Source organism: Equus przewalskii, chromosome 4 (genome assembly GCF_037783145.1).
Source record: "Equus przewalskii isolate Varuska chromosome 4, EquPr2, whole genome shotgun sequence".
Classification (NCBI taxonomy): Eukaryota; Metazoa; Chordata; class Mammalia; order Perissodactyla; family Equidae; genus Equus; species Equus przewalskii.
In genome coordinates this window covers 59,595,271-59,612,725 of record NC_091834.1, presented here as the reverse complement: position 1 = coordinate 59,612,725, position 17,455 = coordinate 59,595,271, and the positions used below count along the sequence as shown (strand labels likewise).

General features: G+C 42.1%; 1 protein-coding gene across 26 annotated transcripts in view; it reads right to left on the bottom strand.

Moving 5' to 3' along the window:
• CREB5 (cAMP responsive element binding protein 5) overlaps positions 1–17,455 on the bottom strand; it is a 394,803-nt gene that overhangs the window by 232,984 nt on the left and 144,364 nt on the right. For all 26 annotated transcript variants that reach the window (XM_070616101.1, XM_070616117.1, XM_070616109.1 and 23 more), the window contains one exon: positions 11,200–11,372. In XM_070616101.1, the coding sequence (XP_070472202.1) occupies positions 11,200–11,372 (173 nt within the window). The remainder of the gene's footprint in view (positions 1–11,199; positions 11,373–17,455) is intronic.

Sequence of the window (17,455 nt, the reverse complement as noted above, 5' to 3'; positions counted from 1 at the left end):
GAGAAGAAAAGAGGGAGGGAAGAGGGGACAGAGGCAGGAGAGGAAGTCAGGGTTCTAGATGAGTACCGTCCCATCCCTGTTCCACTTCAATTACAAATCAGAATCTCTCAGTAGATCAAAGCCTTCCTTGGTAAAGCCCCAAGCCCACAGTGGGTGCCACAGCCAATTTTCTATGAAATATTCCACTTCCTCCTGACAGGGAGGGAATCACCACCTGAGCTGACGCTCCCTCCCTGACTCCAGGATTTGGCTGTCACCACCCTCCGGGAACGTCAGCATTAGCACTTAAGTATCTCAACCCACATGCCAATGATGTCAAGGTGTCACAGAAATAAAAAGTGGCTCCTCCCCAAAACATAATCCATCAACCAAATGGTCATTTTCTAGATAATGAGGAATTGTTTCAATTTTCTGAAAATCAGGTGAAGAGGTTAATGAGCATCTACATGAGATTTTTCTTTTTTAATCTTAGTGTGCTTGTCAGTCATTGTGACTATTCTTAAAAAGTGGTTAGAGCCGGCCTGGTAGCACAGTGGTTAAATGCACACGTTCTGCTTCGGCGGCCCCGGGTTCACCGGTTCCGATCCAGGGTACGGACATGGCACCGCTTAGCAAGCCATGCTGTGGCAGGTGTCCCACATATAAAGTAGAGGAAGATGGGCACAGACGTTAGCTCAGGGTCAGTCTTCCTCAGCAAAAAGAGGAGGATTGGCAGCAGATGTTAGCTCAGGGCTAATCTTCCTCAAAAAAAAAAAAAGTGGTTCTAAGGTCCTGGTGTAGTATATTGTCATGTAAGAGGGAGATTATAAGGGGCATTCAGGGCATTATGAAAACCCATGCTATGCAGAATACATAGAATACACCTGGAAAAATTCTTCAAGAATCTTGAATAAATTTATATACATGTAAATGGCCTAAATTATGCTCTGGTAAAGCAAAATATTATGAAATGTGTCTGCACACACACCCAGACAACTTTCATTTGAATGCAGCTGGACACTAAAATTCCCCAGTCTACTTCAACAGTATACAGTTTAGTTTGGATTATTTTTAAATTCATTCTTTCAATGTCTTAGAGAGGCTATGATTTGGAATATGCATCTATAAAGTTGCAATTCTGTTTAGTTTTGTCATTAAAAACATACCCTATCTCAACAAAGGGCTATAGAAAGACTTTAGAAGTAGACTTTGGTTTCATTGAGTTTACATGTTCATCAAATGGCTCCACTCATACTACCCAAACAATACCGAAGTGGCAGCAGCCTCTATTTCTCTTTAACATAGCACTTTACTGCTTATCTCTTCAGGTACTCAATCTGAGGAAGACATTGGGAAAAGTGAGAGGAAATGTCATGCTAAGCAGTGACCTCTGAGAGTCTGCCAGACGCTTGGCCTCCAGCTCCTACAGATTCTGAGAACAACGTTGTACATTTGACAAGTGTTCAGTAACTTGCTAACTTGGGGACGGGTGCTCATTGCAGTTATCATTAGGAGTATTTGTGTAGAAAATCTTCATGGGTTCAACGGACTGAAAATAATAGATTGGAGGTCATCTGTAAAGTGCTGTGCATTTGGCTTGTGAATTACTATATCTGAACTAATATATGATGAGTATATGGTTATTCAGGAAGTCATTTCTGGCATTTCAAGGATGTTTGGGGCCATCTGTTCTCTGCAAAGATCTGCAACCCTGCAAAAGTAACCCAAGCACATTCCGGCATGTCTCTACCCCACACTCACAAGGGTCCTATCATTTTACAGTCTTTACCGGCCTATTCAGCAGCCAAAGTGCACTTTGCCAAAGGGGGAAAACTATAAAACTCCAAATTCTTTTAAATGTGTCTGGTACCACTAAGAATGTTTATTACGCTACAGGAATTTTATGTTGATATTTACCAAAAGCACAACATACTTGGCAAATAGATTACAAGATTGCCTGCTAAATGCAAATGTATCTGTTTTATGGAATTTGTTCTTTGCAATTCATATCAGCCAAGCAGTTTTGTAGCAGAGTGTTAGTCATGATAAGGAAACAAACTTGTTCCTAAAGCTAGAAGAGGGCACCTATTAGACAATCTAGTTTCATTCTTTCTTTTTATAAGATGGAAAAGTAGAGGCCCATAGAGGACAAGGGGTCTATTCAAAGTCCCAAAGCCTGTAAGTGGTAGAGTCAGAACGACCAGCCACAGCTTCCCATCCCTTGAGCAATGGCTTTGCACTGCCTCATTGAAATAGGATTCCCTCTGTGTGTAACTGAATGATGTTAATATCAAGGATTCCCCTTACATCCAAAATTCAAGACCAAATTGGATGTTTATGTACTGTTCTCATCCAACCAAAGGGAAAATAGCCATAGAGTTTGTATACTCTTTAACTAAATCCTCATTAGAAAGGATAGAAAAAACGATGGTAGAGAAAATCCATTTGGTCTAATATAATCGAAAAACACATGAGAGAATTTGTTGAATCAATTATCTTTTGAATCCCAAAATGTCCAATAATATGCATACATGGTATATGCAATTGGCACCATGGGCTATCGGCAAATTCCTAGAACAGTCCTTCTCTCTTAACTCAAAACCTACTTGTCAACCAGTTCAGACAAGAGTTACTTACAATTTATGAGGCATACAGTATTTAAGAATATGAAAGCTACAAATAACCAGAATGCCCACTGGGACACTGCCAAGTCACTTGGACATGCTCAGTCTTCAAAAGAACGAAGTGTACGCTCAATTGTGAAGGACCAGCTCTGCTTTATCAGGTTCATTTCTCCTAACATGCTCACCTTGAAGAGAACTGCACGTGCTAATCATCTTCCTATGTTAATACTCCTTTCGGCACTCTTCAAGGAATGGTTACACTCAGTCCTGGGACTCTAAATACCGCACCACGAGCCATGTAAACCTAAGCGGGGAGCCAGCTGGGCGTTCATGTTTCTGGCCCTGAAAACAGGAAATACTGAGCCAATCCCTACGTAGGAACTACGACAAGAAAGGTGCAGTTAATCATTGCATTTCGGATTATGGAGAAATATATATCTCCAACCCCCAAAGTTTAGTTATTTGGCACCTTATTCAAGACTTGCCCCTAGGAAGACACTAAATATTGATGTAAGCTAAAGCCCTATGTTTCAATCTTCCACAAAGTAACCCCCCAAAAGTAATAATGCCAGGAAAGAAGACAAGGGACTGCATTTTCCCATGGACCTGTGTCTGGTAAGATCACTGTTCAGTTCTTGCATTGGACTTTTTTTATATCTTTTCTAATTGTGCTGTTGTTTAGATGTTTTTCTAGTTAGATCTCCAACAATAAGCCACTTTTAGCAAAGTGAGACTAAAAGAACAATTTCTTGATAAGATTAATGCAAGGGAGGAAACTTCACATAATCAAGCACGTAGCACTGAGCCCTCAAAGGAGTTACCTTGCCAAGTAGTTTTTGGAATTAAACTTGTTATGAAAATCATTAGCTTAGTAGTGCTGGATAGGACTCTGAGGATTTTCCACTGATACCTCCCAATTTACAGGTGAGGAAACCGAAATTTAGGGAAGTCAAGTTCATTGGACCCATGAGACACTGTGGTGTAGGTGGCCTGGCTTCTAGTTCTGGCTCTTGCCATTGTCAGTATGACCCTGAGCAAGTCCCTTAATTTCTGAACCTCACTTTACTCAACTGTAAGGTGGGTATGTTCATTCCCATGTAACAGAAGTTACATTATGAAGTTGTTGTTCACCTAGGAGTTGAGCCTAGAAGTCAGGTCTCTCTGGCTTCACGTCAGGACCCTTCTCTGTGACTGCACTGGCCTCCTCTTCCCAGGCATACCCAAACCCTGTTCTGTCTTCACTCACTGGGGGCACATGAATACATTCTGGAGCTCAGATAATCTAGAGCTCCTACCAAACTTAGCTCCTGGAGGAAAGCGAACTAAGAGAGACAATAAATTTGAGGCAGAAAAGAAACATTGAATGGGGATTTTCTTTCTGAGACTGGCTTATAATCAGCTGGTTAACTTTTTCACATACAGATGAAGGAACTAAAGCCTAGGGAAGTTGAGCACACGGCCAAGCTTGTTAACCTTTTAAATGGCAGAGCCTGGACTATCCTAAACCCATGACCTCCGAACTCATGGCCAATACTTTTCCAAGACTCCATTCTAACCTGACATGGTTTGGATCTGAGAAACTTTTGTTTTCCAGGTGTATCTTTTCAATATGTTACACAAAAGAACAAGTGCCCAGATTTATGATAGACACTGACTGAATGATCCTAGGATATTTGCTCATCTGTGCCTATCTGTTCTAAAAATGGGGCAGAGGAGGAGATACCCACAGAGACACTTATATAGAAGCTTCTGGAACTTTGTGAGCAGGGCTTCTGTTCATAAGATCCAGAAACGAAATCCTCCTCTAAGAAGAGGTCACAGGCAAAGTCACCTATCCACAATAGGAATCAGAATAAGTCTGGAAGGCATACTTCATCCGGTGGAGGACAAGGGTCTTCCTGCAAACCAAGAAGCCAAATGTGGAGCAACCAAATGGTTGGAGAAAGGGCAGTCACTTTCTGTGGTGACTTTGGTTTTTTTACAAATGAAGGAATTTGGCCAGGAGATCTCCCAGGTACAGGCCCACTCTCTGCATCCAGGTGCTCAAGACAGTCTCTAATCTCGCTTCCTTGCAGTCCAGGGAACTCCTGCATATTTCTTCTGAAAAACTGAAGCAGCTGCTGACAACTCAGTCTGTCCACCTCTGCCCTGACCACCCCACAGGTATGTGAAAGCACAGAAGCTCGTCACACTGTAACCAGACAGACTGAGCATTAGCCAACTCCTGCGCATAGATGTGTCTTCCCACGCTCATGCATCTTCCATGGCCCTGGGATTGCTATGGGCAGGAACACAGGGAAGGCATGTGCTATGGACTTCAACAGACCTACGTTCAAAACTCTGCTCATCTCACTGGCTCAATGACTTTGGACAAGTTACTTCTCTTCTTTGAGCAATAAAACTGGACTAAATAACGTCTACCTCTCGGGGCTCTTGGAGAATTGTAGGAAACAACGTGAAAAGCTAGATCAGTGCCTGGCACATAGTAGATGTAGGATAAATGTTAGCTTCCTTCCTTCTCTTCAGTATCAGCCTGTTAATCCAGGGCTTTTCTAATAAATTGAGGAATGACCTCCAATTTTTCTCCCAAGTAGACTAGCTGTTATGGACTGAACGTTTGTGCTTCCCCCAAATTCATATGTTGATGTCCCAATTCCCCTTGTGATGGTATTCGGAGGTGGGGCCTTTGGGAGGTAATTAAGTTTAGATGAGGTCATGAGAGTGGAGTCCCCATAATGGGATTTGTGTCTTCATAAGAAGAAGAGACACGAGAGTTCTCTCTCTCTCTCTCTGCATGCACAAAGTAAAGGTCAGGTGAGCACACAGCAAGATGGAAGCCATCTGCAAGGCAAGAAAAGAGCCCTCGCCAGAAACCAAATCTGCCGGTACCTTGACCTTAGACTTTGCAGCCTCCAGAACTGTAAGAATAAATGTCTGTTGTTTAAGCCACTGGGTCTATGGTATTTTCTTATAGCAGCCTGAGCTGACTAGAATACTAGCCTTGCTGTGTTTCACGTGAGCAGCTGAGACACTGAGACACACAGGCTTGCCTGAGGAATCAGAGGCAGGAGCCACATTCAGAGACGAGAGCAGGGGTATTTTTCTGCTGCTTGGGACACACAGCCACGTGCTCTGGTGTGCTGGCTCTGCCCCCTTCGACTGCCCAGATACCATGTGGTGTTACAACTATTGAATGTTAAGAAAACTTATATTTCCTCAAGTATCAATACTTAATGTTTCGTTCCACACATAAAACTCTGTGAGTGGAAGGCTGCTGGCCCCCTTGTCAGAGGTAATTTCTCAAGGCTCTGCATGGGATTTAACGGGAGCCATATGGTTAAGTCCGTCAACCCTCCCAGAAAGCATCCCCCTGAAGGGCCCTCGTAAATGTTCTCGGGGCTGTGAAAGATCCAGCAACTTTCTAACAATAAAGCAATGTTCATAGCCGTGATATTCAGCAAAACACAAAGCAGGAAATAATGGCTTCTGGTCTGAATTACTCAAAGGGGGGCTTCAAACTGTCCTGGTGAAGGGCTGTGGGCCAGTGATAACCTGGGACCCACCGGCCTGCTGCCTCCAGCAGGAAGAAGGCTGGCCTGGATGTCACTGGCATTAACCTGCAGCGGGCAATGACAGTTTTAATCATGCTCCGTTGATTTGTGGAGTTTAAGAAAACTCCTAATAATGTATTTATACAACCTATGCATTTACAGAGCAAGCACATTCTTAAACTGTAAGCTGCTTTGTTATTTAAGTCTTTAATTGCGCCTTTCTGTGACAGCATCATTTACTGACCTCGCTCCTTTTTTTTCCTTAATGCAACAATGACACAAAAACCCTTGAATCAATTAACATTCACATCTCAATAGAAATCTCAAGCAGCAATATCACCTGATAGAACAAAGCCACAGGACTCTCCCCAAAAGGAAGGGTAGCATCGTTTTTGACACCAACAAGTTCTGAGATGTAATGTTTTCCTTTTCATTATTATTATTACTGTTATTTTGTTGTCATTATTGTTTTCCTTGATCACGTCCACTGAGCTACACCTAATATTCTGCACGACACATTGTGTCAGAGATGGCAAGGAGAAAAGAGAGAAAGCAGCACAGAAAGGGTGAGAGAAGGGACAATTGATGATGAGTATCAGCTCCTCTTAATTTTTACATAAAACAAGATTTGCTTCTATCATATTTTACATACATTTCTGGCTAAGTATTAGCTCTATATGGTTAGCTAGAGCCCATGCAAATAGGGTTTATGACCAAATAGCTAACATAGCTGCACGTCAAATGGATGTACATATGCCAGGACTAAAATTGGTATAAAGTCAGGGAGAGATTTCATGCATACATGGCTTCATACAGACATGTGGTTGAACATATTTTCAAGTTTCCTGATATCTTAACAAGAATATTCCACAATGGGCCAGACATCTTTTGTCCAAATATCAGCAAATGTTGGTACGAACATTCGTCTATTCTGACGTCAGATGCGTCACACTTTCACTGTAAACAATTACTCTCAAATAACTTTCACCAATAATCTAACGAGCTCATATATTTGTCCAACTCCATACATAGAATTAAATTTGCAGAACATTTTGCATACAGGAAGAAAATTTGTGGACTCTCTTGGCAATGTCTCCCGTAACCTGTCAGAACTCTGTACTGAGATCCATTCTTGTAGAACTCACACTCCATATTATCTTCATTGCTCTCCTGAAGAATTACTGAGTATGAATTATCTACTAACATTTACTCCATGAAGAGAAATAGGCTTTTTTAAGAAAGTTGAAGTCTGTTAAGATGATAGCCACCTACTCAACTGATGATTAGTTCTTGCAAAAATGTCTCGTGAGGAGAGACAGAGAGAGAGGAAGAAAGAGAGAATAAGAATCAGAGAGAGAGATAATTTACGCCACCACTACCAGCTCATCCACCATTTTCCCAGGTTTTGCTGAGTTGCTCCTGAATTAATGCGCCTGTTACATGATATCTAATAAAAATGACTGGAGTAGAGATACTGCTTGGAATCTGCCACATATTTGGTCCAAGGCTGAATCGATTTCATCTATATTTAACACATGCTTGTTTTCTGTCTCACTTGTCTCCCCCACAGCCCGTGGCTCACTTTTTTTTTTTCCATCTGGAAAACTTATCTCCTAAAATGCTCCCATCAATCAGCCAAAGACACTCTTCCCGACAGAGCGTCTGCCAGTTTGACAAAGCACAAGTAGTCACTAGTTTGGGGATGCCTCCCACACTCTGCAGTGCCGTGTGTTTTTCTAGCCTGCCTAACCACACGAGTGCAATTTGGGATATTTATACTTACCTCCAGTTTCTATTGGGATAACAGCACTATTTTGACAGAATTGGACACAGGGCATGGAAGGGGGCGATATGGGATGGAATGGAAGTTGCTCGTGTTGCTTGTCCACCTACTTTTAACCTGATTTCTTTGGATTTTTGCATTTATACTCATTTTGGTCTACTTTGGCTCAGCACTGGCTCAAAAAGTATGAAAATCAAATGTTCACAAGGATGCACATACTTTGTCCCCAAAATCTTCCCTGAGAACCAGCACTGCTCCCATTTCCCAGTCCTTCATGTCAATACCACTCCCAGTACATTCAAGCCTCTAAGCTTAAATATGGCACAAAAAGAGGGGCCAGAAAAGAGAGCAAAAGTGGGGTTGGCATTGGTAGGAGGGAAGGAAAGAGGGGGAGCGGGAGACAGGCACTTCCCTCCCCCCAAAGTTCCAGTGGTGAACACACCCACTGGCTCCAGCAAAAGAGCACTGTGCGTGGGCACAGGTGGGTCCCAGCCTCTCTGGCTGGATGCAGCTTAAGCGCTGAGCCTGAATGAAGACTTTCATTGCTGTTTGCTGTTTTTGTTGGCCAGTAGCCATGGCAAACATTTGCAGGTGGCTTGGCCAGATTTTGACACTTAAATATTTGAGGTTGTGATAAAAATCAGAATATTACTACAATATGGTTCTGTGCAGCCTCAGAAAAAAAAAAAACTATCTGCAATTTCAAATGCTCATTTAAAGACACAGTCTCCAGAGGGGACTCATGTTTTAAAATAAGTACTCATTTCCTTTTTGCTGAGAGAAATAAAAGAGTCAACCATCCCCAAATGTTACCACCTAGAGTTTCATTCTGAATCCACTGGTGAGATGGGTTGGGTTGTTCCTTGCTGAGCCCCCATGATCATCCGGGCAAGGTTTTGGATGGGTCACATGGAGAAAATGGAAATGACAGGATGTGTGCTTGGAATCAACATGGTAAGCCTGACAGGGAAGGATCTGAACAAAAGAAACAGGCTCCCTCAAACTTGGCAATGAGACAGAGTCCTAAAAGTGACAATTATCTCCTACAACACACCAGCAAAGACATACAACACCCCAGGATTGGGAATAAATGGGAAGATGAAGTGGGTTGGGAGGTCACAAGTACCAGAGAAACACCCCCACCCATGCAGGCACAGTGACACAGCCTAGAAATGTCACCCAACTGTACAGCCCTGGACCAGCTGGGTAAATTATTGACAGAGTCAACATCCATCTTACAATTTAGTGCTAACCCTTAAAAGATTGTTTCACAAAAACCAGCATTGTACTAACAATTGCCATATACTAACGGCCTCCAAGGTGGGGGGGGCTCGGGGGAGGAGACCTCCAGGGGGTAAAGGAATGTTGTAAAACTGCTAGTAAACTCTAGCACATTTTATGTTTTTTCCCCTTGAAAGAAAAATAAAATAATTATAATTAGCTGGCCTAACTGTGAATTGTCTGCCCAAAGCCAAGCCACTAGAGTGAAGGCATTCTTTGAGATTTAGATGCTGTCTTTAATGAACCCACTCCACCCTCTTAGTATATTATAGGTTCTTGCTTTAGATGGCAGCAACATTTGCTCCCATAGTCATTTGAGAAGAAAAGAAATCTTTAACAGAGACACTTGTTAATTTAGCATTGGCTTCTTCCAACAAAGCCAAACATTCAAATGGCCAGATTAATTTTCTGTTTTTTGAATGGGAAACCAAATGTACCCAAGGCCAACTCACAAATAGTCATTGCCCGCAAGTCTCATTTGTTAAGGTGGGTCTTCACATGTCACAACCCATCCAATAAGCTAAGAAAAGTGAGAGACAAGGCACCCCTTCTAGAGCATTCTAAGGAGGAATAAGCCAGTGTTGTTCTCAGGGTTCACTTTTGGTCTGGAATTCCTATATGCATTAAAAATAAGAGGGGAAAGCACACTGACAAATTGTGGGACAGCTTCTAGTTTTTAAAAAAAAAAATCACCACACCTAATATTCAACTAAATATTCAAATTAAGTTCTGATGCATCTACCAAACACAGCAAGCTCCCTTTCCTATTTTAAACAGAGAATTCTGGGAACATAGAGCAAGCAGTTCTCAGCATCCAGCAATATAAATTTATCAGAGCTCTTTGGCTTACGTTACTACCTTTTCTTCCTAAGAACCTGAGTGCTCCTAAATCTTTTATCTCCTCTTCACTCTCCTCTTGTGAGAGTGGAAAGAAGAGACAACATCCTCATCCTGGAGATAAGGGAGCTAGGCCAAAGATTCTGCATTTCTAAGAAGCTCTTGGTAACACCCGTGCTGCTGGTCCTCAGACCACACTCTGAGGAGTAAGAAGCAAGAGCTATCACATGACACTCAGAAGTGAGAGCCCTATCCATCCCATAATACAGAGTGTCTGGGATTATAACAGACCTTCCTACCATTTTTTCTCACTGCCTCAGTATTGCCTTTTTTATGTAAATGAGAGGGAAAGGGCCTCCTCTTTTTGTTTAGTCTACTCCAGGAACAAGTATGGACCAGTGCAGAGGGAGGGGAGAGCTGATAAGGAGGTATTAACAAGGAAAAGAAGCAAGGAGGGGCCAGCTCTGTGGGCCGAGTGGTTGAGTTCGTGGCTCCACTTCAGCGGCCCAGGGTTTTGCCAGTTTGGATCCTGGGCGCGGATACGCCACTGCTCATCAGGCCATGTTGAGGTGGCGTCCCACATGCCACAACTAGAAGGACCCACAACTAAAATATATACAACTATGTACTGGGGGGATTTGGGAAGAAAAAGCAGGGGAAAAAAAATGAAGCAAGGAAGAATAATCAGAGGGAAAGAGGACTGTGCAAACACACAGAAGACACAGGTGATGGGCCCAGTAGGTCCTAGAAAGGGAAGGACATGCTCTGTTGGGGAGGAGCCTGGGCTGGTGAAACTTCCTTCCTCCCTTCTCAAGCATTTTTCCTGAGAACTATGCTCTGGTCTCCGAATCACCCCTGCTGCTTCCCACAGTCATCTTAAAGTTCACAAGTCTTCTTTAGAGAAATGATGACACAGAATGACTTGCTTTTCCCCCCAAAGTCCAGGATCAAACAGCTTCCACCAAGCGGAGACTCTCCCTCCCTTCTCCCATCAATAGCATCACTCTGAGTACTAGGCAATATCACCCAGCCAGGAGAACCTACTTCTGACTCATCCAATCTGAGCACCAGAAACAAGGAGAAAGTCCAGGATATTCCCTGAGCTCCAGCCAGGACTCAGAGACAGCCGAGGAAGTCTCCTTACCCGATCTGGCGGTTGGTAGAAGGTGCCTGTGTGATGACAGAGCTGGACTGGGGCGACGGCATGGCTTGCTGAATCACAACGCTGGTGTCATGGTTGGGCATCCGGGTGCTGCCAAGCTGGTGAGCTCCGGGCCCCGCCATGGCCCCACCAACTGTGTTATGCATCGAGATATTCTGCCCAAAGAAGACAGAGGGGAAAGGTCAGAAGAAGTCAATGTCTGAGTCTACTCTCAAGTTCTCAAAGGCCAAAATTAGGAATCTGGTCACGTCCACTAAATACAGAGTTATAGCTTCTGGCAAGCCATGGGTCCATTCATCTTGTTATAACTTACAGCTACAAGGAGATGAAAAATAACTATTCACCCTAAGAGTAAAGCACATAAGAAAATACCTTGAAGTTCCCTAATCACTCTGCCGCCATCCTGATGTGAGGTTTACATCAGGGACATTTAGCACATATCTTCTCTGACTGGGTGTGATATATTCTGCACTGAAAATGATTTCTGTGGTAAGTGCATAATACTGTGATTTAGCGAAGAGCTGTTTGGCATCCTGCTTAGAATGTCAAGCACACTGGGTTATTTTTTTCTTTTTCAGTCCTATAAGAGTGGGCAACCACCTATTTTTTTTTTTTTCTGGAAAACTACTACTTTTCCAAATCATAATTCTCCATAAATTGGTAATGAGGATGGATGGTTGGAACATACAGCAGGGTTTTGGAGATCCAATGACAAGAGCAAGAGTTGCAACTTTTCGCTATATTTCCATAAAATCATTATCTAACAATTTAATAGAATAATGGAACACAGAATGATAACTGCTTGTCTGTTTCCTTCTTCACTGCCTTTTCCTCTAGAATGAGCGTTCACAACTCTATCCCATGATGCTTGGCGCGGAGTGGGCATTCAGTGCACGTTCACTGCATGAATAAACTAGCGAAGGGACAAATGAGATAACTGAGTCACTTAAGGGACCGAATATCCTGTATTTATTTCCGGTGACTTGAATGAAGGCTTCTTTGTTTAAAATTCAAAAGTAAGGTAAAATACACAAGACAAGGCTGGCTTAAAAGAAAGCTCTTCCTAGAAAAGAAAGTCACTGGGACCACAGAGAGGATTCACTCTGAGATGGAAGAGGGCCGGTAATCGCGGTGGCGCTGAAATGCGAGAAATTTAGAACCTAGCAAAGAACGAGAACGTGCAGCTCGAAGCAAAGTAAGTAAGCGGGCTTCTGTAAACAGCTAAGTACAGCGATTCAGCCCAGGAGGGGAGGGAAATTCGAGAGGTCAGTTGGACAATGGGTTGAGGATGACAGGAAAGAAATGGAGTGTCACCAGCAATTTACTAGAGGAAAAATATATATCTGTCTGCGCTTTGGGGTTAGTACAGAGAAAAATAAATGTTACCCTGGAGAACTAGAAGTGGTTCTTTGAAGTTCTTCTGCAAAGAACAGGATTTCCTGCACTACGTGTTAAATGATGGTGATAACATATATGGTATTTGGGGTGGTTGTGTCCATCACATTGCACCTTTCCCAGGTTTCTGATTTCTAAATCCTGACCACACAGTTTGTCAGAGGTCCAGATGGAAACTGGGCACCTGGCTTAGACGGTGAGCCGACTGTGTTGTCCTGGGATCCCAAAGGTATGAACAGGTTTATACATACACACAAGAGCCAAAAGTTCCTCTTATATACTGGAAGGTTTTTCTGACACAGAAAAATATTGTGGTTGGTTAAAGTAAGATGAAAGGAAGTGGTGATTTGTGTTCGGGTGGCAGTGCAGGGAGATGCTTGAGTTCTTATTATAGGATCTAGAGACGTAGAGAATTGAACTAAAAATAATAATGAAAATAAATATAATTGTGTTATTTCTTTTGAAAGTGAACCTTAGAAAACTTATTTCCCCAGGTCTTAATGAGGTGTGATGAAGTAAACAATTATAAGCAGTGTTTTTTCCATTGTTTGGCTCTTCAAAGATAGTCAAAATTTTTTATTTGCTTACTCACAGTCATCTACTTTGTCAATAATACGTGTGAGGTGCAGAAGGATTTATGACTCTCTTTTTAGAATTATTTCTGTTGTGTTGTGCTACCAAAGTTTATCAATAGAGCCGTATAATTATTTTTTAAATAATCTTTAAATTTACCAATAAGAATATAAAGTGTATGAACCGTCCTTGAGTTACCTTTGGCACCTCTTTTCCATCACCCCCCCATGCAGTCCCCCAATACTACAAATTCAACCTAAGCATCCTTCATCTCTTTCTATCTTTCCATCTCTCCTTCCACCAGCTTACACCCAATCACCACCATGTCCTTTCCTGGACTAGATAGTGGTCTCCTAACTCTTCTGTCACTTACTCTGGCTTTCCTTCCTCCTCTTTTCCATACCACAGCCACAGGCATCTTTTCAAAAGCCAAAACTGATCGCATCACACACAACTCACCTTACACTTCCCCCTGCAAACTTCTCAGATGGCTTCCCATGGTTCAGAAGACACTAGCAGCACTCTTTGTGTGACCTCCAAGGGGACCCTTCTACCTCCCCAGCTCATCTCACACTGCCTTCACTCTTGTTCTCTGTGATACATCCTATCTTACTGGAATTTTCCTGCCCTCCTAGTGACCATGCTTCATTTCAGCACAGATCTTGGAACGTGCTGTTTTCTGCTACCTGCGCTCTTCCTCTGACTCCACTTTCAAATCTCAGATTAATCATCTTGTGAGGAAACCTTCCCTGATCTACCCAACGATGGGCACCATCTCCCTCTCCTTCATACTTTTCACAAGTTTACAATTAGTTTTGATTATTTGATTAATATCTGTTTCTTCCTCTAGAATATAAGTGCAATGAGAGAAGGGACTAAATCTGACTTTACTCCCCATTGTGTCTCCACTGTATAGGTCAGTGCCTGGCATGTGGTAGGTGCTCAATAAATATCGAGTAAACATACAAACCATAAAATCACATTCCTACAATATTCAGTATGATGAAATCTTATCCTTTATTCCCTGGGCAATTTTTGAGAGTGCTCACTTCTCGTCTGTTTACCTTGAAATCTCAAAGTGTGCTCACAATAATAGAGTTTTAGATGTTAAAGTGCTTGTTTGATTATGGGAGGGAGAAATATAAAGAATCAGACTTAAGAGGAAAACCACAAACATTGTATGTAGATTGGAAAGTAAAGCCTTTGAGAAAATATTCAGTGAGCCCTTGGAGGAATTACCAAGAGGCGAGCTTCAAGTCTTTGAGCACTTTGGTTCAAATCATGGTGACAACCGTTCTTTATCTCCACCATGAAAACCAAGAAAAACTGACTTGTGCTGCAGTACAATGTAATTAGTTTGATTTCTTCAGGGTAAAGCACGTGAAATGAGAGAAAGGGGTCCCTCTCCTCTCAAAAGTTTAAGGATCTTTGAGAATCATTAAAAAGGATAAAAAAAGACTATCTAGGAATATACCTCGCACTCTCCCCTACCAACATTTTTAAGACATCTCTTTGTCTCTGTGATCTCCACCAGAGATGAAAAAGGCTCCTAAAAGTTCGATTCTAATTCTTCAATAACTTCCTTTCTTTCCCATACATGAAATCTGCAAATTCTCCAGCTTCCTTCCCCCAGACCCAGAGAGTAATTTCAAAACATTTTGGAAAAATAAACAATTAGGCAAGCAGTATCTTTTCACATTAAGAGAAGATGATTTTTTTTTTCTTAAAGCATTACATAGCAACTCAAACATGGAATTATTTTCTGAGTTCACATTTTCCCAATTATGGGTTCAAAACCTGTCTTCATTGATAAAAGAATGGCATTTTACCTCTGGATAAATTAAATATCCAATTTCAAAAACACAAAGAGTGACTATATCTTGCTGAGTTATTTTTGCTTCTATAGTTGCGTAGCTTTGGAGCCGGTGAAACATTGTCACCAAACCAGTGGATGGATGTCAATATGCAGAGAAGGATCAGAGGTGTTCCTTGAGGCCCAGCCTTTGGCCTTTTCTTGTTCAACATTTTTATCAACAGCTTGGACGAAGATGTAAAAACCATGCTTGTCAAATCTGTGGTTGACACAATGTTGGGAGGCATAGCTAATGTTCTGGATTGTCGAATCAGATTTTACTTGAGCCAACTCTGTGATCTGGGCCTCCAAAAATGCTAACATAAATCTAGGTTGTTGTAGGAGAAGTGCAATGTCCAGAACAAGGGAAGCAATTATTCCACTATAGAGCACGTGGGACTGACCACATTTGGCCACCACATTTTAAGAGGCAAATTGACAAATAGGAGGGAATGAAAGCAATGAAGGCATCCAAAATGCATCACAGGAAGAACCTTAGAAGAATCAGGGAATATTTAGTCTAAAGGAGAGAAGACTTAGAGGGTCGAGCTAACTGCCTTCAAATATTTGTGGAATTAGACACAGTCTATGTTGCTCCAGAGGGCATAATTTCAAAAAATGGGATCATGATGATAAAAGCCAATAATAACGACAATTTGAGTACCTATTTTGAAGCAGCCACTATGGTAGATGCTTTATAAACTGTACCTCTAATCTTCACCATGACCCTACCAGGTAGGCAGTATTACTCTCATTTTAAGATAAGAAAAAGAGTAAAACTTCTCACCATCACTAATACCATGCCATTCACCTCTGGCCAGTTTCATTCCTTCAGGACCAACGCTTTAAATTTGATCTTTTGTCAGGATAAATTTGCCAATACGTAGAGATATCCAAAGACAAAACAAGTTGCCTTGTAAAATACTGAGCCTCCTGGCATTGGACTTAAGCCAGTAGGCACCACTGGCCATTTGTCAAGGATGTCACCAAAAGAATTCTTGCATCAGGAGGGAGATGGTACTAGATGACCTCCCAAGGGCTCTTCTATTGCTGAGATTCTCTCATTTATGATACATGGATCCTATTTTGGCTCAAATGCTTTCAAATGATTAGTAATATGGAATAATGTTGAAAATATACTGGCTTGGGAGTTAGGAGGTCTCTTCTAGTCCAGTCTCTTTACCCTTCCTTGTAGCCATGTAACCTGGATAAATCTTTCAATTTCCTTCAGTCCTCTGGCCTCATCACTAAAAGGAGGGGGTTGGACCACATGGTCTCCACGAGCTTTTCCAGCTCTGATACTTCACAAGTCTCTTTCTGTGTTACATTTTATGAGACACTAAATATCCAAACAGCCTTTTTAGACTCTAATTCATGGGCCTACAAACATTGATTTTTCTCCATAACCATAAGCTTTTGCAGAAATGAGTCTTCCGAAAATTATAGCTTTCTGCCAGACCCAAGGGATCATGATTTAAGAAACGGATCTAACAAAAAGTAGAATTTCCCAAACATCATAGGTGAAAGCTCCACAGACAAATGATCTTCACCTAAATTTTTTCCTCTTTGGTTCAGATTTCTCCACATGCCCTTTGACTTCTTCCTCCCTTCGTGTCCTGCAACATACCTTGCTCTCCATTCATTGTTGTTCTGAGACATAAAGGGTGTGAATGGGATGAGAACCAGAGGAATAATGAGTCTTGATTGCATACTCAGTGAGCTTGAGGTAGAGTGGTAATTGTCTTTCTGCATGCATGGGCTTGGAATACAATATGCAAAAAAACAACCCCATGTATATGAATATACGTCCGTGTTCTTACAAATAACTATAATTTCAGGGTGTGGTAATGAAGGATGAAGGGAAGTGAACCACAAATGAAAGTGAAGGTTAGAGCATACAGGCAAAATGATGATGATGACTCCCATAAGGTCCCAAAATGTTATCTTCAAATCTATAGTCCGTCCAACTGCCGAGGTGTGGAGACTTTATGGGTTTCTCTATAAAGAGCCAGGGTCATCCCGACACGCGTTTACAAGTCGAGTTGTGCAATCTTGAAATTGTCTGCATCTTAATGATGCCCGGGCAGTTATGAAGACTTTCAGAACTTCCCAGATGTAAACATCCATGAACTGCATCTAAAAGATGTCTGAGACATTCACAGAATAACAAAGGTTCTAACCTTCTGGGAGATACTAGGCTCTCTGAAGCTGTGGGAGGGATTCTAGAGGGTCTTGACTCCTTTCTGGTGCTCTTGGGAACTGGAATACCAGTATAGGTATCTTGAATCCTACTGAGAAGGTGGGCTGCTCCATGACAGAGGGGACAGTGAGGTATTAGAGACGACATGTTGGGGTTGGGGGAGCCCAGGTTACTTGGCTACAAGGAGGGGTCAAGAGACTGGACTAGAAGAGACCTCT